The sequence below is a fragment of the Mustela nivalis genome (genome assembly GCF_964662115.1).
Source record: "Mustela nivalis genome assembly, chromosome: 19".
NCBI classification, from domain to species: Eukaryota; Metazoa; Chordata; class Mammalia; order Carnivora; family Mustelidae; genus Mustela; species Mustela nivalis.
In genome coordinates this window covers 4,828,576-4,854,038 of record NC_139038.1, presented here as the reverse complement: position 1 = coordinate 4,854,038, position 25,463 = coordinate 4,828,576, and the positions used below count along the sequence as shown (strand labels likewise).

At 43.3% G+C, this 25,463-nt stretch overlaps 1 protein-coding gene and 1 long non-coding RNA gene across 12 annotated transcripts; one reads left to right on the top strand and one right to left on the bottom strand.

Annotated features, from left to right (window-relative positions):
• Positions 1 to 2,147: 2,147 nt before the first annotated feature.
• LOC309854583 lies at positions 2,148 to 10,768 on the bottom strand. Its single transcript, XR_014306305.1, has 6 exons — positions 10,643 to 10,768; positions 9,819 to 10,588; positions 8,451 to 8,637; positions 7,032 to 7,180; positions 4,345 to 4,796; positions 2,148 to 3,426 (listed from the first exon to the last, which is right to left on the bottom strand). It is a non-coding gene; the product is annotated as an uncharacterized lncRNA (long non-coding RNA).
• Positions 10,769 to 10,821: 53 nt separating this feature from the next.
• ZDHHC4 (zDHHC palmitoyltransferase 4) lies at positions 10,822 to 25,271 on the top strand. Of its 11 annotated transcripts, XR_014306304.1 has the most exons (10): positions 10,839 to 10,911; positions 11,130 to 11,211; positions 11,626 to 11,817; positions 12,388 to 12,511; positions 13,317 to 13,368; positions 14,243 to 14,421; positions 16,150 to 16,275; positions 17,811 to 18,055; positions 22,632 to 22,696; positions 24,924 to 25,271. XR_014306304.1 is itself a non-coding variant. In XM_082713884.1 (9 exons), exons 4-9 carry the CDS (start codon positions 12,395 to 12,397, stop codon positions 25,212 to 25,214), a joined length of 1,032 nt encoding a protein of 343 aa, XP_082570010.1. In that variant the 5' UTR covers positions 10,824 to 10,924; positions 11,142 to 11,211; positions 11,626 to 11,764; positions 12,388 to 12,394; the 3' UTR covers positions 25,215 to 25,271. The 11 variants fall into 11 exon arrangements, 10 of the variants coding, with proteins under 10 accessions (XP_082570008.1, XP_082570006.1, XP_082570010.1 ...); XM_082713884.1 differs by lacking the exon at positions 22,632 to 22,696 and having other exon boundaries at positions 10,824 to 10,924; positions 11,142 to 11,211; positions 11,626 to 11,764; positions 13,295 to 13,368; XM_082713881.1 differs by lacking the exon at positions 22,632 to 22,696 and having other exon boundaries at positions 11,626 to 11,764.
• The last annotated feature ends 192 nt before the right edge of the window (positions 25,272 to 25,463 follow it).

Below are 25,463 nucleotides of genomic sequence, written 5' to 3'. Positions count from 1 at the left end.
CAAGTTGGGTTGACCACCCGGACTTGGCTGTCTTTGCCAGCTTCTCCTTTGCTTCTGGCCCAGGATATTGGAGAGCCTCTGCCTCTTCTCTCTTTACACGTTTTTGCTCACCCTAAGGAATTGCATCCGTTCTGGCTGACCTTGCGGCACTAGTGACTGCAGCTTTGTGGCTAAAATTTCCTCCCCCTTCCTTTGAATATACATTTCCTTGAATCTACACCAGGAGAAGGCGGCCAGGAAGGAATTTTATTAATAGATTTGCCTTTGCGTCTGGAAACAAAGGACACCCACCACACACTCCGGCTGTGTACTAAGCACCTCACGTTTTCTTGGTGGCACTTCTCGTTCATTCTGGGCTTTATCTAGTTTGGGGGATGCTTTTGACAGCTTCCTATCATTCCAGATACAATGACTTATTAGATGCCCACTGACTGAGTGCCTACCCAATATCCATGCCCCTTTCTAGTATTACCAGGTCTGCATCTGGAATTTTCTTCTCCCCTGAGCAGTAGCTCCTGATTTGGGAGAAACTGATCTCCCTATAAGCTTTGGCAAGAGGTCCTTCATTTAACTCCTTAAATGGCGCATTCCATTCTCCTGGTCACATCACTGGTTCGGAAGGGAGCCCATGACTCAAGTCAGGCAGAGTGAATTTCAGCACTCCACTGCGAATGCCAGGGTAAACTTCCCCCTTCTCCTCTCACTGGAAGAGAATGTGGAAGCATGAAGCCCCAGGGGTGGCTGGCAGCCATCCTACCACCAGGAGGAAAGCTGTCCTGGGGAATGAGGCTGATACTTGGGTGACAGAGCGAGGAACACAAAGAACTTCTGTCTTTGATGATGCCATTGAGCCGCTGATTCAAACCATTTCTGAAGCCTGCCCCATCTCTGAACATGACAGTGGCAGAGGCCAGGAAGTCTCCTTTGTCGTTTGATCCCATCTGAGGGGGGCTTACTATCACTCGCAACATAAAGAACTTCGATACCTCGAACCTCTGGTGTCAGAAATACTTCCCCTTTTGTTCTTCTGTATGGATCCTATTTGCTAACCGTAATACTAGTGGCCAGAATTGATCGAATGGGTTTTATATGCCTACATCATCTCATTTAATCTTCACGACAACCCTTGGAGGTAGATTCTGTTTGTGACGAAGAAATTGAGACTCAGAGAGGTTAAGTAACCGGCCTAAAACCACACAGCCAGAAGAGATGGATCCTGGACTGGAATTCCTGAGCTCATTCTCTTAACCCTTACATGACTTCCCATCCAATGTTCTCATTCTGGAATTTCCTCCTGGACTGACATTCATGTCTGTGCTGCCCAGAGTCCTGTCGGTCCCAATTCACTTGGTGTCCAGAGTGAGCCTGGGAACTAACTGATGTAGGCAGGCTGGATCTGAGGACCCAGAGCGGGGCCCGCAGGACGAACCAAGAGGGTCCTTGATATCGTATAGGATAGAAATAAAATGCAAGCCAGGAGGAAGTGAGAGCAAAGTTTATTGAAGATATAGAGAGAAGATAGAAACAGAGCGTCTGGGACACTTGGAATGGAAAAGGAGCGAGTCTCATCTTTAGTTGTGGCCTAGGACGACCCCGCCCGGTCACTCCATAGGGGTTATCTATGGGGCTGGGAGACTCCAGAGAAATAATGGACTCCTTGACTTTCGTAAGAAGGACATACATTATCAGTATGATAAGCCGTGTATGGGGCAGGAGTGCAGATCCTAGCAAGAGTAGAAGCAGGAGGGGCGCTTGGGGGTTCAGTGGGTTAAAGCCTCTGCCTTCCGCTCAGGTCATGATCTCAGGGTCCTGGGATCGAGCCCCACATAGGGCTCTCTGCTCAGCAGGGAGCCTGCTTCCTCCTCTCTCTCTGCCTGCCTCTCTGCCTACTTGTGATCTCTGTCTGTCAAATAAATAAATTTAAAAAATCACACACACACATACACACACACACACACACACACACACACACACACATACACTAGAAGCAGGAAAAGGAGCAAAAAAGAGGTTTTCTTGTTTTCCTGTCTTATTACCACGAAGTACCATTTATGTCTTCCTGCCACTCTGAGACGACATTCACAACATTGTCCCTTGTCCTTCTCCACCCTCTTTCTGTGTAACTTACAAATAAACCAAGTGGAGTACAAATTGAATACTTTATACGGAAGGCTCACCCTCCCTCAGCCCACCTGTAATTTCCGGCTTGTCTGCCTTTTCTCCAGGTTGACAGGTGGCTTTGCTTTCCTGAAAATGTCTCAGTGGTTGTCCTGAGGCCGTTCAGCCCCGACTCAAATGTCCAGGGCTGCATGCTCCTTTTGCCCAGCACTGCTAGCCAAGGGATGGCCAGATTCCAACTGTGAGACTCATTCTTCGTCTCAACCAAGACAGAAAACTAGAACCTCTATAGAGAGGCATTCACATGGTGGCTGGAGATGGGGTCTCCAGATTAGGCAAATGAAAATACAGGACACTCTGTTAAATTAGAATTTTAGAGAAACAAGAGGTACTTTCTGAGGATACGTATGCTCACACCCTTGTTTGAGGGAGACCACAGGTGATGGTGGACTGAACTACTGTCGACCAGGGTAACAGAGCATTTGGAGGAGAAGAGCTGAGCAGTGCACCAGATCAAGACCGGCTCAGGTTTTGACCAGGTAGCTTTAAGGGGCAGCAATCAAGGCAGCAGAGGCCAAGTAGAAATTCCAAAGTATTAGCTACACTGTGCTCCCACCTGGCCAATGGTGCAACACACTACCCCAGGGGCTGATCAGACTTTGTGTCTTAGTGATGTCCAGGATATTGACGTCTCCTGGGTAGCTTTCATTTTTTCTCTTGCATTCATGCAACACACTTTTATTGAGCATCTATTATGAGCCAGCCACTCAAAGAGTTGCTACCAAGAGAACAGGACGCAAATACAGACCCAATCCTTGGCTTCCAACAAAAATGCCTGTGTTGTGTCCCTTTAAAAATTGTTGTTCTTTTTTCCTCCATTGTAAAACTCCTCCTGACCAATACTATGAAGTCCTGTATCCCATTTCCAAAGTATAGCCTCAGTCATTCCCTTGGGGAAGGGAGATCATGGTATAAAAGGTGGCTGATCTGTCAACCGATCTTGCAGCGGGTAAAAAACTGATAGCACAGGTCCAGTTTCAGGGGCTGACAGGAGGGTTTAGGGACGCTCCAAGGAGAAATTCTTTGCCACGAGTTTCACAGGCGATACCATCCTTCCTATCACGTTTGAATTCCATGTTTGATCTTAGGCTTAAGCAGTGTTTTCTTCTATGCTATTTATAAAATGTAAGTGTCAAGGTTCGCGCTTGGAGGTTTTGAAGTACAGAGGGAAAGAGTAAAATGCCAGCAACACATGAGTTTCACGAACTGACAAACCACCGAGTGATTTATCCTGAGAAAGTAAGTCAACTGAAAAAAAAAAAAAAAGCTATGAATATGTTAGTTGCAAAACTATTTATAGTATTAAAAAGTAGGAAATCATACAAATTCCAAACAATAATATTGAGTTCATTATATTGTATCCCTGGATAATAATTAAAACTGTCTGGATGGGGCACCTGGGTGGCTCAGTGGGTTAAGCCTCTGCCTTCAGCTCAGGTCATGGTCCCGGGGTCCCGAGATTGAGCCCCACATCGGGCTCTCTGCTCCACAGGAAGGCTGCTTCTCCCTCTCCCTCTGCCTGCCTCTCTGCCTACTTGTGATCTCTCTGTCAAATAAAAAAAATTAAAAAAAAACTTATCTGGGTAGAAGAAAAGCACTTATGATAAACTGAATGGAGCAAAACACAAAAACTGTTTAGATGCTCTGATTGTATCTATGTAAATCATTTAAATGGAGATATAAAATTCATGTTTTTATGTTTATAGAAATGCACAAAAATTAAGTAGCACTTACGAGAATAAAATTGAGCCTTTTCCTTGGCTGTTATTTATATATTTCTATAAGGTATAAAAGGAGTTTTAAAAGAAAAATATATGGTGGGGAAAGAAGAGCTGAATGACTGCATATTTCGGTCAGGATTAAGCCTAATATTTTAAGTTGCAAGTTACAGAAGATGTAGCTCCACATGGTTTTAAAAAATAAAGGGGACTGGGACGCCTGGTGACTCAGTCAGTTAAGCATCTGACTCTTGATTTCTGCTCAGGTCATGATCTCAGGGTCCTGGGAATGAGCCCTCAGGCTCTGTGTTAGGGGCAGTGAGCTTGGGATTCTCTCCTGCCCCCTCACTCTGCCCCACCCCTGCATGTGCATGTGCACTCTCCCTCTCTCTCTCTCTCAAATAAATAAATATAATCTTGAAAAAAATAAAGGGGACTTTTGGCTCACCTAACTGTGTAGTCCAGAGGTGGTATAAGCTTCAGGTACAGTTTGCTCAGGGCTCTGACTTCATTTCTCTGTGCTTCTCTCTGGTGAAACGTCTCCAGTGCATAGGCTTCATTCTTGGACTGGTTTTTCTCCTAGTCCCAAGATAAGAGAAGTGAAGCTACAGGGTTTCTCTTTAATATCTTTATTTAATCTAGAGGAGAGGGGACACCATTGAACAGGAATCCTAGCTTCATTCTAACTGGGTCCCTCGCATTCCAGAGGCTGGTTTTGTTTTGAAAATTATTGTGGTGGGGCGCCTGGGTGGCTCAAAGGTCAAGCGTCTGCCTTCAGTTCAGGTCATAATCCTAGGGTCCTGGGATCAAGCCCCACGTTGGGCTTCCTGCTTGGTGGGAAGCCTGCTTCTCCCTCTCCCACTCTCCCGGCTTGTGTTCCCTCTCTCAGCATGTCTCTCTCTGTCAAATAAATAAATAAAATCTTAAAAAAAGAAAAAATTATTGTGATAAAGGAGAGGATTATCCTGATTGGCTGATACCAATTAAGTCCCACCCCTAGAGCTGGGGGTAGTTCAATCCTACCCTAAGAGCAGGTAGGGAGGTATGTGGCTTACATGTTGAGTCTTAGTGTCCCTTGAACCATGTATGTGCATAAGAGTGTCACAGAAGCTGGGATGTGAGTTAGAAGGCAGTTGAGAATTTGAAAAACACACTGTGCCTTGGCTACATACTTTACGTGTTCCCCTTCCCTTCTGAAATGACCTCAGCCATCACAGGGAGAGATTCCAGGTGAATGAAAGATAAAAGTTTAAAGCAACTAGAAAATACTGGAGAATATACTCGTGAATTGTTGTGTGTGTGTGTGTGTGTGTGTGTGTGTGTGTGTAATTTTGTAGTAAAAAATACCTTTTTAAATAAGGTTTTTTTTTAAAGCCACAAAAGAAAAGGCCGATAAATATATTTCAGAATTTAAAATCTCTGTATGACCAAGTCACCATGAGCCAAGCTAACAGACATGGGACACATAGAATAAAATATCTGGAATTCCAGTCAGAGACAAAAGATTAATATTCGGAATATTAGTCTTATTAATATTTCGTCCTTGTTGTCACAACAACCTACGAGTGGTAGCTCAACACAGCCAGAGGCAATATTTCCCGGCTCCCCTTCGGTCATGTGACCAAGTTCCCGCAGGTGGAACTTGAGCAGGAAAAGCTAAGGGCAGCCTACAAGTTCCATTTTCAAGGGTCAACAGCTGTTCTTTCCTTTCTGTCTTTCCCCTTTTTCAGGGACGCAAAGGTGGTGACCTTAGGGCAAGGACACCACCCTAGTGGTATGGCTCCGAACTGTGCACGGAGGCCTCTGGGGAGCCACAGCGAACTGAGGGGTGCCGTGGGCTCTCTTAGCAGTTTGAGGAAATGAAGCTGCATCTGTGTCGCACGTGGCATGACAGCTCGAACTAGTTCACGTTTTCAACGTGAGAACACTAAATTCTTGATAGCGCATCTTTTTTTTTTTTTTTAAAGATTTTATTTATTTGTTTGACAGAGAAAGAGAGCACAAGTAGGCAGAGAGACAGGCAGAGAGAGAGGAGGAAACAGGCTCCCCGCTGAGCAGAGAGCCCGAGGCAGGGCTCCATCCCAGGACACTGAGATCAGGACCTGAGCCGAAAGCAGAGGCCCAACCCATTGAGCCACCCAGGCACCCCGTGATAGCACATCTTTGAGAAGAGGGATTTTGGAAGCAATTGCCCCAGGAATATCTAGGTTGAGCAAGAAATGAGAATGGTGGTTTCCCATCTGATTTTAAAGTTTGGTAAATTGTGCCAGGGGTGCTACGTTGTTAGGGCATAAATATTTATGAAGTTGTTTAGAGCTCATTATGTAATAGATGGGATTGTTATTCTTTTGGCCGAGGAGCTCTGCGAAAAAATTTCTAAGACACGTAGGGTGCTGGTGCAGAGAAGGTTTGGGGATGTGTGTCCCGTGGTGGAGAACAAGACTGGAAGAGTCTGGGTCCTCATGTGATCTCATGTGATCTTGTGGATGTCCTTGAACAGAAATGCCTAATGTTGCTGAACTGCCACCTACCTCTGGACTCTAGACTTGTTTCCTATCAAAGTCACTGTGTTTGGGAGTCTGTTTCGACAGCATACAGACAATGTTGCTGGCCTGCCTATAGACCCACAGCCCACCATAGAGGTCACCTTCAGACGGTTCCTGTACATGCTGATTTCCTGAGTTTCTGCCTGAGAGGGTTCTCTGCTTGGGGCTGGGCTGGCCTCTGTGTGGGCAGACAAGAAAGACTAGGGAGTTACTGCCCCAGGAGTGGTTGGGTGAAGATCCCGGTGCTTTGTCCCTCAGTGGAACAATTCTGAGGCATAGTCTATGGAGCCTCTTAGAGGAACCCAGGAGGGGCTGTACCCTAGATGCCCACCTCTACTCATCAACCTCTGCTTTCTTGGCTTTCTACTCTTCTCTCACTTTCCCAATCCCCCGCCATGTTTCCAAAAACAAGCTACTTATGCTAGATCCTTGTCTTGGAGTTTGCTTATTTTGGGGTGGGGGTTGGTTACCTAACTGAGAGAAGCACTAGCCCATCCCCTAGCAAATACATAAAATATGTAAATAAGCACTGCAAAGCAACAAGAGAATGGTAAACAGCTCAAATAAAAATGGCAAAGGATTGGGGTACCTGGTGGTTTAGTGGGTTAAAGCCGTTGCCTTCGGCTCAGGTCATGATCCCATGATCAAGCCCCGCGTCGGGCTCTCTGCTTAGCAAGGAGCCTGCTTCTCTCTCTCTCTCTCTCTCTGCCTGCCTCTCTGCCTACTTGTTATCTCTGTCTGTAAAATAAATAAATAAATAAAAATCTTAAAAAAAAAAAACCTTTAAAAAAATGGCAAAGGATAATTGTAAGCAACTCACAATAGAGGAACGATAATTGGCTAGTAAACACATAAGATGTCCACCAGGAACTGGCCAGTGGTAATTGAGATAGCCCAGCCCAGTAATTGAGAACACCAAATGATTCTTGGTCCAATGGTCTGAGTTTGAATTGTGGCTCTAATACTTTCTGGCTCTATGTCCCTAGGAAAAATATTTAACTTCTTTGTGCCTCTATTTTCTCATCTATAAAAGTGGTATAATAGGTCGTCTGGGTGGCTCAGTTGGTTAAGCGTCTGCCTTCAGCTCAGGTCATGATCTTGGGGTCCTGGGACTGACTCCCACAGTGGTCTCCCTGATCAGCCGGGAGCCTGCTTTTCCCTCTACTGCCCACTTGTGCTCTCTGTCACTATCTCTGTCTCTCTCAAACAAATAAATACTTTTAAAAAGTGGTAATAATAATAATTCTCTTACTGAGTTCCTATAAAGATTAAATGATAAATAATTAAAAATATTTTAAGTGCTTAGAACAGTACCTCAACACAGGTATCACTATGTAAATGTCTGTTAAGCAAATAAATAAAATGCCATTTCACTCATCAGAATGGTAAATATTAAAGGAACCAATCTATTAAATGTTGGAAAGGATTTGGAGCAACAGACTCTCTCAGACATTTGTGGCTGAAGAGCAACTTAATGGTATTTATTAAAATTAAAATGCCTACATGTTCTTGGGGCACTTGGGTGGCTCAGTGGGTTAAGCTTCTGCCTTCAGCTCAGGTCATGATCTCGGGGTCCTCAAGCCCCGCATCGGGTTCCCTGCTCAGCAGGGAGCCTGCTTCCTCCTCTCTCTCTGCCTACCTCTCTGCCTACTTGTGATCTCTGTCTGTCAAGTAAATAAATTAATAAATAAATAAAATCTTTTAAAAAATCCCCATACGTTCTTTGTCCCGGGAATTTTACTTCACTTGGCTGCCATAGAAAATACACCTACTTGTGTGTAATAGACCTCATTCAGGTATTTCCACCACAGCATTGTTTGCAATACAAACCGAAATGAACCTAAATGTTGAGTAATAGGACAGTTAAACTGCAAACCGGTGGCCGTCGGTTAAATTTGTCCTGCAGGGATGTTCTGCTTAGCCTGAACAGTGTTTTAAAGTCCTGGATTGGTTGCCAACATTACAAAAATTAGATTTACATTACAAAAAAAACGAGATTTTCACATACTCTTAAAACACTGGAATCAAAGGGTGCCTGGGTTGCTCAGTTGGTTGAGTGCTCCCACTCTTGGTTTCAGGTCAGGTCATGATCTTGGGGTCCTGGGATTGGCCCCGCGTCAGGCTTTGTCCCCAGCTCGAAGTGTGCTTGAGATTTTCTCTCTCTCTTCTCACTCATTCACTCGCTCATTCAGTCTCTAAAATAAACAAATAAAATCTTAAAAAAAAAAAAAGACCCACTAGGGGGTGCGTGGGTGGCTCAGTGGGTTAAAGCCTCTTCCTTCGGCTCAGGTCATGATCCCAGGGTCCTGGGATCAAACCCCGCATTGGGCTCTCTACTCAGCAGGGAGCCTGCTTCCTCCTCTCCGCCTGCCTCTCTGCCTACTTGTGATCTCTGTCAAATAAACAAATAAAATATTTTTTAAAAAAACACTGGAATTTGGATGCCTGGGTGGCTCAGTGGGTTAAGCCGCTGCCTTCGGCTCGGGTCGTGATCTCAGGGTCCTGGGATCGAGTCCCGCATCGGGCTCTCTGCTCAGCGGGGGGCCTGCTTCCTCCTCTCTCTCTCTCTCTCTCTGCCTGCGTCTCTGCCTACTTGTGATCTCTCTCTGTCAAATAAATAAATAAAATCTTAAAAAAAAAACCACTGGAATTCAAGTTAACAACCTTCAGGTCTGTGTAAATAGCATTTCTGCTCACAGGATACACCTGCTTCATATTGTCATTTTACTACCTGAGTCCCTTGTAGGCAGTGGAAAGTGGGATCCTGGCAGATGAGTTAAGGCTCAGCTATGTAATGAGATGTCTATAATGAGGTAAATACAATATAGTAGGATAGATACGTGGAAAGATCACCAAGACTGGAAAAAAAAAAAAAAAAGGAAGATGGAGGGCCATTATGATGCCATTTTTGCAAACAGCAACGAATTATGTATTTGTATATATACACTAGAATGTAAACTATAAAGTTCAGGAATTTTTGCTTTTTTGCTGTACTCTCTGTGTCGAGAATAGTACTTGGCATACACTGGGTACTCAACATATATTTGTTGAATAAATATTTCTAAATAAATGCATAAAGGAATTTAGGAGGGACACATACTAAATAAGTGATTTTGTCAAGGGACTGGCATTTGGGGGTGGTGTTTGAGGAACTGCTTTGTATAGTCTGATTTTTTTTTTTTTTAAACAAGCAATTAGTGTTGTATTACTTGTGTACATTTTAAAAATTTAAAGACGACCCGGCACAAAATCCATAAGTGATCAAACCCAGATTCAAAGTTAAGTCTCCACTGAAACCATCCCGAGAAAAATGAATGGGGATAAAAATAAAGTTCTGCATTTATGAGTCAAAAAAAAGTAACCCAAAATACTTAACCACTGGCTCAGAATTAATCAGCAGGGTGATGAGTCAGCTGGAGACACTGATGTGATCTAGCCCACTCTGGATGTGGGATGAGGTTCCATCCATAACCACAGTTTTCCTGGTGGCCTCACAGCTTCTGATCTGCAGCTTTTGTTTTTTTTCAATTCTGCGTCCACGAGTTTATGAAGGCTTTGCACACCATGTACCAAGGCACCCAGCTTGTAAGTTTCTTAAAAAGGAAAAAGAAAAGGAATCAAGAAGCTGGGGTAGGTCGCAAAGACAGAAAAAGAGAAGAGCTTGAAAGCCAGTGTTTGGAGATCAGACGGTTCCCCTCAAAGGGAGGACAGGCCTGACAGATTTTCAGAGGCATCAAGAATAGACTGGTCTTCGCGGATGCAGAGGCGTTCGGAGCAAAGGGACACCCCACAGGGGGCTTCTCGGTGCTATGTTTGGAAGCAGCTCTTCTCACCCCAGGTTCAACTATCATTAAACAGCCTTCCTTCTTATCCTCCAGGTTTGGAGTCAAGCAATTGTTCACTGTTCCTGGGGACAGGATGTTCAGAGCTGTTCTGAGACATCAGGAGCAAAGACACTGGGGCGGGTCGGACGGGGACGGGTCGGACGGATCGACGGATCCCTACGGTGCGGTTAGCAGAAAGCAAAGCAAGTCCTGCCCATCGCGAAGACTCGGTATAGGAGCCCCTAAGTGTGCACGCCACGGGCCAGCCGGGGTCCCTGCTTGACTGGTTCAACCCAAGCTGCCAGGCAGCTCGGCCCGCTTCCTAACACCTGCACTGGCTTAGGACCGCTTTTTTAAGATTTCCTGGCAATAATGCTCCAAAGTTCGATTTTCCAGCCCTCGGACTCGACCACCCCTTCTGAAAGGTCCAGCGTGCGAAGCTACCAACACCATCGCAACCGCGAACCCCAGCCGCGAATCCCACCCTCAGCGGCTGCCCGTCCGCCCGCCCGCCCATATTTCCGCCGGAAGTCGGCCTAGAGGCCCGCGTCGCGTGCTGACGTCACAGGCCCGCCGGAAGTTTAAAGAAGCGCCCTGAAGGCGCCGCTTCGGCGCTAGTGGAGGTTGACTGATCCCGGCGGTAAGGTCGCCTCCGAGGGCTCTTTTTTTTTTTTTTTTTTTTTTTTTTTTAAGATTTTATTTATTTATTTGACAGACAGAGATCACAAGTAGGCAGATAGGCAGGCAGAGAGAGAAGGGAAGAAGCAGGCTCTCTGCGAGAGCCCTATGTAGGGCTGGATCCCAGAACCCTGAGATCATGACCTGAGCCGAAGGCAGAGGCTTTAGCCCACTGAGCCACCCAGGTGCCCCCGGAGGGCTCTTTTTTGACACCCAGCTGGACCAGGGGCGTCTGTCTCCTTGTCTGATCCGCCCTTACACCTTTGTGTGAGTGTATATGTGTGGGTGTGGGTATGTGGTCGCAGCCCCACCCCTCCACCCCTCAGGGCACCCACCGTATCCCCTCTGCGCCTTCTACACCCCGTCCCCCAACCAGGCTCCCGGCCCCCGGGGAAAACTCCGACCAGGCCCACCCGCCGGGACCCCCGGATAGTGTAGCCTCGGATAAGCCTTTCTGTCCGGTGGCCAGCGTAGGCACCTCAGAGATTAGGAATAGAAACCAGGACCCAAGGCTCCTGGCTTAATCTTCCCAGTTAGCTTTTCCTTCCGAAGTCCTATAGTCCCGTTCACTCCCGCGGGATCTCAGCATCCCCTGACTTTAAAATTATTTTCCACACTTTATACCGTCCCCTGACTCCCACCCTGTTTTATTGTGTGGGTGTTTTATCGATGTCTCTGCAGCCAGATCCAGCCTTCTAGAAGAACCATGCCTCCTGCAGCTTTGGGTGCCACCTGTTGTGCCAGGCACACGCCGCTGCACACGAGCAGATGCCGTTTGAGTTCTCCGTGAATGTTGGGAGGAGGAATGCCCGAGCTGACGGTAGAAAATTATCCAAACGGGAAATATGTAGGCTGGGGACCCTGACTCACACCGTGAGAATTGCTGCTCATTGTTTCCTCCGTCTTATCTCGTGAATAGTTTGTAGTTTGGTTATCTCAGTTGGAAGTCCTGCTAAGGCCAGAAGTAACCGTTTCCAGTTAATACAGGCCTGTGTGTTGACTCTGGTCCCCCTGGGTGATCCACGATTGTAGTGGGAGTGAGTCCCCGACTGCCTCTGGGGGATGTTTGTTCCAGTAGCATTGTCAGCAGATTCCTTTGGGTACATTCCGTATCAATATCTACGTGGGTTTGTATTTAAGTAAATACAAAGATGATTTGTTGCTGGTGGGAGGGAAAGTGTATGCATTTCGCACATTTCCCCCCGCCCCCATTTAATTTTGGAATGTGTAGGCAGAAGATGCTCTAAATAAGTCACAGTGGTTTGATTAGGAAGTTCTTGAAGGACAGTCTCAGTGCAAAGTGGGCGGTCTCAGTGCAAAGCAGTGTGTGCATAAGGGCTGCTGAATTCTGTTTGGGGACCCGTTTACAGAGTTGATATCTAAGAATATGCACCTTGGAATATATCCCCCAGTAGTAGTCACACTCTTTCTGTTTCTTTGTAGCCCCAGGATGGACTTCTTGGTTCTCTTCTTGTTCTACTTGGCTTTGGTGCTGATTGGTGTTGTTATGATCTGCATCTGCTCAAAAACCCATTACCTGAAAGGCCTGGTCAGAGGGGCAGCACAGGTAATGGTGATGCCTGGAGACCACTGGATTTTGACTACCACCAGTCTAAAAGGCTCATCAGTTCCCTGATGGAACAAAAAGAGAGTTGCCATTTTTATTATTTGTTCAGTTCTTTCATTTATGGTATTTGTGGTCTATTCGAAAGTCTCTCTCTCGCTCTCTCTCTTTTTTTTTATGTTATTGTTGAAAGTAATCTTGTGATGTCGCTTTGAGAGAAGATAACATTCTCAAGGTTGGCTATTTTTCTTTGAATTTGATGCCTGTAATTGGGCCTGGATGTGAGCAGTGTGTGCCTAGAGGGTCCTGATGGGTGGAACTGGGGGCTGTATGACCAGGGAGTAAGCATCAGGCTGCCAGCCATCCTTCAGGGGTCAAAGTGAGCAGAGTTGGGGTCGGCAGCCTTTGGGAACGGGTTGACTTGGGACTGACCTGGGTTAATGCCTAGTGATTGCAAATGAACTCTGGAACGTAGGATTGAACCCAAGGTAGGGAAGGGAGTGGAGTTCACATTAACATACCTACCAGCCCCTCTACTCTCCTTCCTTTGCCTGAAGACCGTAACATGATGCTTTCTTTGGAGTTAGAGTGGAAAGGTAGGAGAGGAACTGGCATCAAAGGAAGACCAGCTGAGGGAAACTCTTTATTTTATTCTCTCTCAAATCTCTTCTCTGCCCTTAATGCAGAAACACAAATCCCCAGTATCACTAGCTCAAAGGGGAGCATCTGGTATGTTTGGGAGCGGGGAGAATGCGAAATGACATTGAATCCTTCTTTTTTGTTTAGATAATTTCCTATATAATTCCAGAATGCCTTCAGAGAGCTGTGCTAAAATTGCTTCATTACCTCTTCCATACACGGTATGAGTTTAAATACTCTCTTCTTGTCCGGGCGGGTCAGTTGGTTAAGCGTCTGACTCTTGGTTTCAGCTCAGGCCCTGATCGCAGAGTCCTGAGAGTGAGCCGTGAGTCGGGCTTTTTGCTGGGCATGGGGCCCGCTTAAGATTCTCTCTCTTCTCTTTCCTTCTGCCCCTCCCCCTGCTCGCTCACTCTCTCTCTCTCTCAATAAAATCTTGAAAAATTTTTTTAAAAATACTGTTTTCTTTACTGTTTTGATTATTATTTGTTGCTGTCCCCTAGCTTCAGGACACTGCTTGTTGGTTTCCTTCCAGTTCGGGGAAGGAAGCTGAGAAGGATCAAGAGTCCTGGGTTTAGGACCTCTGCTCATAAATAATCTGCCTTTTATTTCTGGAGTTCTCACAGAAATATTTAAGGAATGGCAATATTACATGCATTTCTATGAAAAGAGATACATCCTGATACCTCAATCCCCAATAAAGACAAAAGGGGTGCCTGGGTGGCTCAGTCAGTTGAGCCATCCAGCTCTTGATTTCAGTTCAGTTCATGACCTTGGGGTCGTGGGATCAAGCCCGACTTTGAGCTCCCGGCTCAGAATGGAGTCCGCTTGAGATTCTCTCTCTCCCTCTGCCCCTCCCCCTGCTGTCACGCCCTCACTCTCTCTCTCTCTGAATAATTAAAATCCTAAAAAAAAAAAGTTAATAGATGACATCTATTGAGTACTGAGTATTGTGAGGCAATGTGGGAACTGTCTCACATGGTCTCTTGCATAATTCGTGCTATTATCAAGCCCAAAGGAAGTGGTTGGGCCCAGGTTAACTTTAATATGACACGATTTCTTCATGGAGAAGGCCACATGCTGCCTTTTTCCTTTCAGAAACCACACCTTCATTCTTCTGCACCTTGTCTTGCAAGGGATGGTTTACAGTGAATACACCTGCGAAGTATTTGGCTACTGTCGAGAGCTGGAGTTTCCCTTGCATTACCTTCTTCTGCCCTACCTGCTGCTGATTGTAAACCTGGTGTTTTTCACGCTCAGCTGTGTGAGCAACCCTGGTAAGTTGAGGCCCTCAGTGTGGAGACTGGCGACAACTCAGCCGTCCACCTACACGGTTACAGACTAGTGATGCCTCTGGAGACTTGGTAAAAGATGCGATATGCAGTGTCTTCATCATCTTCTCCTTGTGATTGTCTTCTGATTTTATTTGTTTCTTCTTTGACCCTTGGGTTATTTAGGACAGCCTAAAATTTTCTACATGCTTTTTTAGTTTATTTTTTGATACTTTGTGTTATGTAGCGACTTTGTGGTCTCTGTGGCCCCGTTTCAAAAATTTCATTGGTATTTGCGTCATGCCCGGTTATGTGTCATTTTTGTAAGTGATCTGTGTGGTTTTGAAATAATGTATATATTCTAGTTCTTGGGTGTAGACCCATGTGAGTTCATTAAGTCAAGTTGGTTAATTATGTTCAAATCTTTTATGTTCATCCTAATTTTTTTGTTTGCAATAACGGAGAGAGGTATGTTACCTCATTCTGATGATAGATTTGAGGTTTCTCCTTGTCAGTTTTGGCTTTACTTATTTTGAAGCTATTATAGATGTATGTATGTATAGGTGTGTATAATAGTTATGTATATATTTGTATTATATGCATTCAGGTTTAGAATTGGTATTCCTTTTTCCTTGAATGTTTTTTCAAAATACAATGAGCCTCTTTGTCACTAGTAATGCTCTTTGCTCTCAGTTTTCTTTTCTTTGATATTATACTTTTTTTAAGAGGGAGAGAGGGGTGGGGGACAAGTGGCAGAGGGAGAGGGAGAGAGAGAATCTTTTTTTTATTTTTTAAGATTTTATTTTATTTGACAAAAAGAGGTCATAAGTAGGCAGAGAGGCAGGCAGAGAGAGGAAGAGAAGCAGGCTCCCTGCTTGAGCAAGGAGCCTGATGCGGGGCTCGATCCCAGGACTCTGGGATCATGACCTGAGCTGAAGGCAGAGGCTTTAACCCACTGAGCCACCCAGGCGCCCCAAGAGAGAGACTTTTAAGCAGGCTACATGTCCAGCGCAGAGCCCAACACAGGCTTGATTTCACAATCCAGAGATCATGACCTAAGTTGATATCAGGGGTCAGATGCTTAACCGACTAAGCCACCCAGGTACCCGTTACCGTTTTTTTTTGTTTGTTTTTTTTTATTGATATTTGCTTGGTATCTTTTTTCCATGCCTTTACTTTTAAACTTTTCTATCCTGGAAGCCCCACCTGTCCATCAACGGACGAATAGGTAAATGTGATGTGCCTCTTCAATGGAACAGTGTTTGGCAATAGGAGTGATATGTGCTAGAACATAGAGGAACCTTGAAAAACTATGCTAAATGAAAGAAGGCGGATACGAAAGACTACAAGTTGTATGAGTCCATTTATAAGAAGTATCCAAACAAGGCAAATGCATGGAGACAGAAAATAGATTACGTGATTGCCAAGGGCTGGGATTCGAGAGGATTGGGGTTGACTGCTAAGGGGTTTCTTCCTGAAGTGATAGAAATGTTCTAAAATTGATTGCAGTAATGGTTGCATAACACTGTGAATGGACTAAAAACTGTTAAGCTGTACACTTTAAATGGGTGAATTGGGCTTATGAACTGTATCTCAGTAAAGGTATTTATTTTAAAATGAGTTATTTAGAATAGTAAATACAGAAGTTTTTAGTCACTCTTTGTCAGGACAGATTTTGTGAACGTTCAGTCCATCGGATTGCTTGAAACCGACACTTGTCCTTACGTTTTTCAGGTACCATAACAAAAGCAAATGAGTTATCATTTCTTCAAGTTTATGAATTCGACGAAGTGATGTTCTCAAAGAATATGAAGTGTTCTACTTGCAATTTAAGGAAACCAGCGCGATCCAAGCACTGCAGTAAGTTTGGCTTTGGTTCATCCCAGCTCTGTCCTTGCACAGCAGACACATGGGCCTTGTAGCAAGAAAATGTTACAGAAATCTAGAAGCAGGACCATTTTTCTCTTAGACATGGAGCAGCCACTGCTGGTAGAGACCAGATAGTGGTTTCTTACAGATGACTGGAGCTCTTATTTTATTTTATTTTATTTTTAAATTTTATTTATTTGAGAGAAAGAGAAAATACAAGTGATGACAGGGCAGAGGGAGAGAACAGAGCAAACTCTGCGCTGAGCAGGGAGCCCTGACACAGGGTTCAATCCCAGGACCCCAAGATCGTGACCCGAGCCGAAGGCAGACATTTAGCCCAACTGAGCCACCTGGGCTCCCCTGAAGATGAAGCTCGTAATGCTCTTGTGTAGTGGGCAACTCAGTCCTGGACATAACAGCCTTTCCTTTGCCACGTGGTAGGTCTTGTTACCCAACAGGAATTTCTGTGGGATGTCATGTTTACAGATGTCTTTCATGGCAGAGCCTACTCCTCTGGGGAATAACCAAGATTCTAGACTAGCGCTGTCCAACAAAAATACAAATTGAGCCACATGTGATTTAAATTTTCTAGTAGCCACATTACAAAAGTAAAATGAGGGACCATTAAATTTAATGATATATTTTATTTAACCTAACATACCTAAAATATCATTTTAATGTGTAGTCAGTATAAAAAATCATTCATGGATAGTTTATATTCTCTTTTTCATACTTAGTTTTTGAAATCTGGTATATATTTTCCATTTACAGAACATGTCCACTGAGACACTAAACTTCCCCGGAACTACTTGATCTATATTTAGATTTTATAAAATTTGCAGTAGGAAGAGCAGATTCACATACCCAAGTTATTCCAGAAATTCTTACACGTTTTAAAATAACTGAATCAGTACCAAAAAATCATTTTCCTTTAATGCCTACATAATGGTTCATCTTTATCAGAAGAATTGATTTGACTTTAATTGTTTTGACTCTAGTTTTAAAATTATATCTGTTCAGGGGCTCAGTGGCTTAAAACCTCTGCCTTCGGCTCAGGTCATGGTCCCAGGGTCCTGGGATCGAGTCGAGTATCAGGCTCTCTACTTGGCAGGGAGCCTGCTTCCTCTCTTTCTCTCTGCCTGCCTCTGCCTACTTGTGATCTCTGTCAAATAAAGAAATAAAATCTAAAAAATTAAAAATTAAAAAAAAATTATATCTGTTCAAGTAACGCTCATATTGAACTTAACGGAACATTGCATAAATTGAAAAACTATCTAGAATTTATCAATATCAACAGAGTATGCTTTCATATTTTTCTTGTAGTCACATTTCAAGTGCTTATTAACCCACCCGTGGCTCGTGGCCACTGTACTGATGCTGTGGTTCTGATAGCTTGGTGATAGCAGCCGTCATTTCTTCCAGCTCATACTGCCAAGAGTTCATAAAAAAAATCTCCATAGATGTGTGTGGTCTCATTGTTCCATCAAGGACTGACTCGGGCTTGTGGCTTTCCCCGTTCTGTGCAGGTGTGTGTAACAGGTGTGTGCACCGTTTTGACCATCACTGTGTTTGGGTAAACAACTGTATCGGGGCCTGGAACGCCAGGTACTTCCTCCTCTACCTCTTGACATTGACGGCCTCAGCTGGCACCATGGCCGTGGTGAGCACTGTGTTTCTGGTCCAGTTGGTGGTGCTGTCGGACTTGTATCTGGAGACTTACGTTGATGATCTGGGACACTTCCAGGTTGTCGACATTGTCTTTCTCATTCAGGTAATTAATGTGCAGGTAATTATGTTGTAGGGTGTATGTTTCTGACTTTTGGTTTCAAAATTGGAAAAAGGACATTTTCCTAGTCAAAAGATGAAGCCGTTCCTTTTAAAAAAATTAATATGTAACTTTTAAATATTTAATTACTTATTGAAGATTTTATTTATTTGAGAGAAAGAGAGTGTACACGGTCACACGCATGAACAAGGGGAGGGGCAGAGAGAGAGAGAATCTCAAGCAGACTCCCCACTGAGCATGGAGCCTGACACAGGCCTCAGTCTCACAACCTTGAGATCATGACCTGAGCTGAAATCAAGAGTCAGATGCTTAACGGACTGAACCAACCAGGTGCCCCAGTATATAGTTTGTTTAGTTGATATATAATACATTTACCATAGAATTCATCCTTTTTTTTTAGTTTACTTATTTTTAAGTTTACTTATTAATTAAGTAATAAGTTTACTTATTTTTTTTAGTAATCTCTACACTCCATGTGGGGCTTAAACTTATGACCCCAAGATCAAGAGTTACCTGCTCTTCCTACTGAGCCAGCCAGGGGCCCCTAAAATTCATCCTTTTAAAATGTACAGTCTAGTGGTTCAGAATTGTGTAACCTCTACCACCATCTAATTTCAGAACATTTCATCACCCCAAAAATAAACTCTTACCTATCAGCAGTCATTCCCCATGCTGCTCTTTCCTACTAATCTACCTTCTTTTTTTAATGGATTTGCCTTTTCTGAGTATTTCAGATAAATGGAATTGTACAGTATGTGGCCTTTTGAACTGGCTTCTTTTTTTTAGCTTAATATCTTCAAGGTTCATCCATGTTGTACCATGAATCAGTATTTCACTCCTTTTCGTGGCTGAATAATATTCTGTTGTGTCGATGGACCACATTTCATTTGTTCATCACTTATGGACTCTTGAGTGTTTTTACTTTTTATTTGTTTTTGAATAAGGCTACCATGAACATCTGTGTACGAGTTTTTTTGTGGATACAGGTTTCCACTGCTTTTGAGTCAGACCCAGGAGAATTGCTAGGTCATATGGTCACTGTATTTGTAATCATTTGAGGAGCTGCCAGATTGTTTTCCAAAGCATCTTCACCATTTTACATTCCCACCATCCATGTATGAAGGTTCCAATTTCATACATCCTTGCTGGATCCTTACTATCTGTCTTCTTTTTCTTTCTTTTTTTTTTTTTTTTTTTAAGATTTTATTTATTTATTTGACAGTCAGAGATCACAAGTAGGCAGAGAGGCAGGCAGAGGGGGGGGGGGAAGCAGGCTCCTTGCTGAGCAGAGAGCCTGATGCGGGGTTTGATCCCAGGACCCTGGGACCATGACCTGAGTTGAAGGCAGAGGCTTTAGCCCACTGAGCCACCCAGGTGCCCCACTATCTGTCTTTTTGATTAAAGTCATCCTAATAGATGTGAAGTGGTGCCTTATTGTGGTCTGATTTGCGTTTCCCTGATGACTTAACGATGCTGACCATCTTATTGTGTGCTGCTTCGTCATTTATATGTCTTCTTTGGAGAAGAAGATTTAGAGGAGAAGCTCATTTTTTTGGATTGTCATTTCTTGTGTTATAAGATTTTTTCATACAACCTGGACACTTGACCCTTCACAGGTATAGAGTTTGCAAGTATTTTCTCCCATTCTGTGGGTTGTCTTTTCATTTTTGGGATAACTTTCTTTGAAACACAAAAGTTTCATATTTTGATTTTATATTTTCTTTTGTTGCTTATGCTTTGGTGTCATATATAAGAATCCATTGCCTAATCCAAGGTCATGAAGATTTATACTTAAATGTTCTTCTACGTATTTATTTAGGTCTTTGATCCTTTTTGAGTCAGTTTGAGTACGTGCTGTTGGGTTGGGCTCTAACTTGATACTTTTAGTATGCGAATGCCCAGATGTCCTGCATCTTTTGTTGAAAAGACCCTTCTTTGCTCATTGAATTGTTTTGGCACCCTTGTCAGAAATTAATTTACAATAATGTAGAGTATTTTAAAAACTCATTTGATGACTAAAAGATTTCTACTGAATTTATGGGAAGTGGCTTATGAACAGTCACTAGGGAACTGCTTACTCCTTGAGTGTTTTTTCCTTTGGCTTCAAAGAATATAAAAATGCCATGAACAAGTGGGATATACTCGGATATACTCCATGAATGCAAGGTTGGTTCAATGTTAGGAAACTAATATTTTATACAGCAAGGTTGGTTCAATATTAGGAAATTGATTTAATATTTTATACAGCATTATTAAATATAAGGAACAATGACATGATTATTTCTCTAGATGCTGAAAAGTGTTTCACAGAATTCAACACCCATTCTTATTTAAAAGCACTCAGAAAATAGGATTGGAAGGATACTGTGTTAATATGGTAAAAGTCTTTTTTTTTTTTTTTTAAGATTTTACTTATTTACTTGATAGAGAGACAGTGAGAGTGGGGACACAAGCAGGGGGAGTGGGACAGGGAGAAGCAGGCTGAGCAGGGAGTCCAATGCGGGGCTTGATCCCAGGACCCTGGGATTACGACCTGAGCTGAAGGCAAACACTTAATGAGTGAGCCACTCAGGTGCCCTGACAAAATACATAGTCTTAAAGCCAGTGTTTTTTTAAAGTTTATTTTGAAATAATTACAGTTTTATAGGAGATTACAAAGAAACACACAGGAAGCCTATGTGCTTGTAAGCCCTTACCCCCGTGCCAGCATCCCTCTACAAGCACGGCTCAAGGCCAAAAACAAGCAATTGAGGTTGGCACAATCCCCATAGCCAATTCAGATTTTACCAGTTACATATGTGTTTATTTGTGGTTTTGTATATGTGTGTGTGTGTGTGTGTGTGTGTAGCTTTGTGCAGTTTGTCCCATGTGCAGCCATGTACAACCACCACTACAGTCAACACGCTGTATTATCCATCACCACATACTCCCTCATGTTACCGCTCACAGCCACAGCTTCCTCCTCACATCCCTAATGCCTGGTACCACTACTCCCTTCTCCACCTCTGTTATTGTTATTTTATGATTGTTACATAAATGGATCAGACAGTATCTTTCTGAGGTTGGTTTCTTCACTTAATGCAATTTCTTTGAGATCCACACAAGTGGTTGCACGGATCTAGGGTTCCTTCCTTTTTACTGCTGTATAGTATTCCACACTTTGTTTAGCCATTCACCCTCTGAAGGACCCTGCGAAATGCTGCATTGAACATTCCCATTCACAAGTCCCACGTGATGATCTGTCTTCAGTGTGATCGTTGGGTTGACGATAAGTCCATTTTCAGTCTTGGAAAGGACCGCCATCTTCTTTTCTAGAGTGGTTGTACCCCATTGTACATCCTCACCAGTGAAGGGGGAGGGACTGGTTTGTCTGTATCCTTGCTAGCACTTAATGTTATCACAGTTTTTCATTTTAGCCATTCTGATAGGTTGTGTAGTGATAACCTTGTCGTTTCAACCTTGAACAGTTTTTACTCTTAAAATTTTTTTTCAATTATGGGGTGCCTGTGTGGCTCAGTTGGTTAAGTATCCAATTTTTGATTTCTTCTCGGGTTGTGATCTTGGTGTTGTGAGACCGAGCCCCATGTTGGGCTCATAAATTGAAGACATCATGTCGCTTTGCCCCTAAATTCTTGAACATGCATTTTTAAAGAATGTCAACCTTCTCCTATATAACTATAATTATGTTACCTCACGTAAGAAAAGTAATAGTAGGGGCGCCTGGGTGGCTCAGTGAGTTAAGCCGCTGCCTTCGGCTCGGGTCATGATCTCAGAGTCCTGGGATCGAGCCCCACATCGGGCTCTCTGCTCAGCAGGGAGCCTGCTTCCTCCTCTCTCTCTGCCTGCCTCTCTGCCTGCTTGTGACCTCTGTCTGTCAAATAAATAAATAAAATCTTTAAAAAAAAAAAAAAAAAAAAAAAAAGAAAAGTAATAGTAAATCTATGTAATAAACATAGGATATATAATAAATAGGTACTAAATCATCTAGTCCATATTGAAATATCCCCACTGTTTCTCTTTTTTTTTTTTTTTCATTTTTTTCAAATGAATCTTTTATAGCTTTTTTACCTCCTTGAACCAGATTTCACCTCATTGTTAGGCAACTGAATGTTGTCTTGTTAGTCTGTTTAAAATAATGCCCCTGCTTTTATTTTTTTTTTCATGAAATTGACATTTAGTAGTTTAGTTGGTTGTCTTTTAGAATGTCCCTTGTTCTAAATTTGCCTTTTTCCTACTTCTGTCAACAGATTTTCCTCTGTTCCTTCATATTAATGTGAACTGGAAGTTAGTCTAGAGCCCTGATTAGATTCAAGTTAAATATTTTTGGCAAGAATGCTTCCTAGGTAGGGATGTGTATTTCATGTTGCTTCCCATCAGGTGGGACATGGGACCCGTGATACACAGCTCTCTCCATGGGTGAAGTGTGTTTTCCCCTTTGCAGTGTATATAGTTTTATCTTTGTACTTAGGACTTTCTGTAGGATAAATTCCAAAAAATATGTACTGGATCAGAGATTATTGACATTTATAAATCTTTTGACTTGAATATATATTTTTATCAGTGTTCATTTCGTTGAGTCAGAGCTGGCATTGAGGATGCCCGGGGGCAGCAGGTGCTTCCAATTTGGTAGGAAACTACTGTGTATCCTTTTTAAAAATTCTATTTCTTTCATTGCTTTTGATTACTTTTCTCATTTGTCAGTTATTTGTAGATCTTTTATGAATTATGTCCTTTTAACTGTTTACCTATTTGATACTAGAATTACTTTTGATTTGAGATTATGCAGTAATGACAGTTTATTCTTCTATTTGTTTTCAATTTATGTATCCTTTTCTGTATTAAAAAACTTAGACCTCCTTTCTCATCAAATGTATCTCTTTTCTTTATAACTTCAGTTAGAAAGTCTCCCCTGTCAAGAGATGCATCTACTTCTCTCTTACTCCTGACTTTCAAATATACTGAACTCTTGGGGTGCCTGGGTGGCTCAGTTAAGCGTCTGCCTACAGCTCAGGCCATGATCTCAGGGTCCTGGGATCGAGTCCCTCATCTGGCTCCCTGCTCAGCAGGAATTTGGTTTCTCTCTCACCCTCTGCCCACCCCCCAACTTGTTCTCTCTCTCTTTCTCTCTCAAGTAAACAAAATATTTTTATAAAAATACTGACCTCTTTCAGAATTCATTTTCTTTATTTTAAAAAATAACATAAAAATTCAAGCAGTCAGAAGCGTTTAAAAAAAAAAAAAAAACAAAGACGGAGAAGGTGGGGAATTGGGCATAGGTAGTTAAAGGTACAGAGTCATATTTGAAAGATGAGGAAGTCCTGGGGATACAATGGACAGCCTGGGAACTGTAGTTAACAATACTGTGTTGTATATTTGATGGTTGCTAAGAGAGTGGGTTTTAAAAGTTCTCATCACACACACACAAAAAAAACATTGTAACCATATGTGGTGATGGATGTATTAACGAAGCCTGTTGTAATCATTTGCTGTATGTCATATTATGCACCTTAAACTTTCAGTGTCCTGTCAATTATATCTCAGTAAAGCTGGGGAGAGAAGCATGAAATTTTAAACATCTTTAAGAAGAAATGAAAAGAAAACTGGGAGATTCGCCCCTCCCCTCCTAACAACTTCACAGCCCAGGGGCAACTACTTCTGTAGTTGTTGTTATTGTTTTGTTTTTTTTTTAAGATTTTATTTATTCATTTATTTGTTAGAGAGAGAGAGAGAGAGAAAGCACAAGCAGGCAGAGTGGCAGGCAGAGGCAGAGAGAGAAACAGGTTCCCCACTGAGCAAGGAGCCCAACATGGGACTCAATCCCAGGCCCCTGGGATCATGACCTGAGCCGAAGGCAGCAGCTTAACCAACTGAGCCACCCAGGCATCCCTACTTCTGTAGTTTTGTGTGAACATTTCAGTCTTTTTTCTTTTGTGTGTTTATATAGTCATAGGGAGTTTCATGGAATCTTTTTGTTTTTACACAAATATGATCCCATTGTGAGCCTCGCCTCTTGTCTTTCACATCCAACAATCTTTTATCAGTGTCTTTTCCAAATTGGAACGTAGAAATTGATCTCATTTCTGTCGGCTCCTTTATATTCCAGAGCATGACTATCCCAAGGGTTGACTTCCTTGTGGATGGACTTTTTTTTTTTTTTTTTTAAAGATTTTATCCATTTATTTGACAGAGAGAGATCACAAGTAGGCAGAGAGGCAAGGCAGAGAGAGAGAGGAGGAAGCAGGCTCCCTGCTGAGCAGAGAGCCCGATGCGGGGCTCGATCCCAGGACCCTGGGATCATGACCCGAGCCGAAGGCAGAGGCTTTAACCACTGAGCCACCCAGGCACCCCTGTGGATGGACTTTTAACGTGTTTCTTTTAGGAAGAGGGGCCATTCAAATCAGTGTAGTGAATACTCTTGTATGCGCATTTCCATGGTCATGCTGTGTTGAGAGAGAGAGTGATCTCTGTCCATCTGGACTTGATTTTGATGCATGAACTCAGGTCTGTAGTTAGGGCTTTGTTTTATACACCGCTAACAGGGAAGGCACTCCCTCCTGGGAGTATCCTTTCCCTTTTCCCTCAGTGTACACGTTTCATTTAGCTCACTTGGAACTCTTGTACATACTCGGGTTTCCTCCCGGGCTGTTTTTCAGTGCTGCTTGTGGTTCGGTTTTGTGTTTATTATTTTTTTTTTTTTTTCGGTTTTGTGTTTAGATGGTCAGATGTGTATGCAGGTCGGGGAGCTGGGTGGGCAGCTCTCGAGTGTTTGCGGACTGGGCCGCAGCTGGAGGGTGCAACCCTTTCTTCTGTCCCAGCCTGGCTGCCTAACGTGCTGTTTCTTCTTTGCCCCCAGTACCTGTTCGTTACCTTCCCGAGGATTGTCTTCATGCTGGGCTTTGTCGTCATGCTGAGCCTCCTCCTGGGGGGCTACCTGTGCTTTGCTTTGTACCTGGCTGCCACCAACCAGACCACTAACGAGTGGTACCGAGGTGACCGGGCCTGGTGTCAACACTGCCCCCACACGGGCCGGCCCCCTTCAGCAGAGCCCCAGGTCTACCGGAACATTTACTCCCATGGGCTTTGGAGCAACCTCAGAGAGATCTTCCTTCCTGCCACTGCACATTATGAGAGAAAGAAAAACTAAGAATGGGAAGTGTTACTGCCACTTAAATATAGTATAAATTTATTTATACAAATAGTACTTTCTAAGAGTTGGTGTGGTGTTTCTTTTTCTGGTTTCTGCATGTTTATCGGTGGGCTCTCAGGGGTTCAGGAAGGGAAGAGAAAACTCATGTTTCCTTAATCCGTACAACTGCCACGCTGATTCCCATGGTAGAAATCTTCCCTGTTCATCCTCTGTTCCCTCAGCCTGTTGGAATGAAGTTTATCTCAA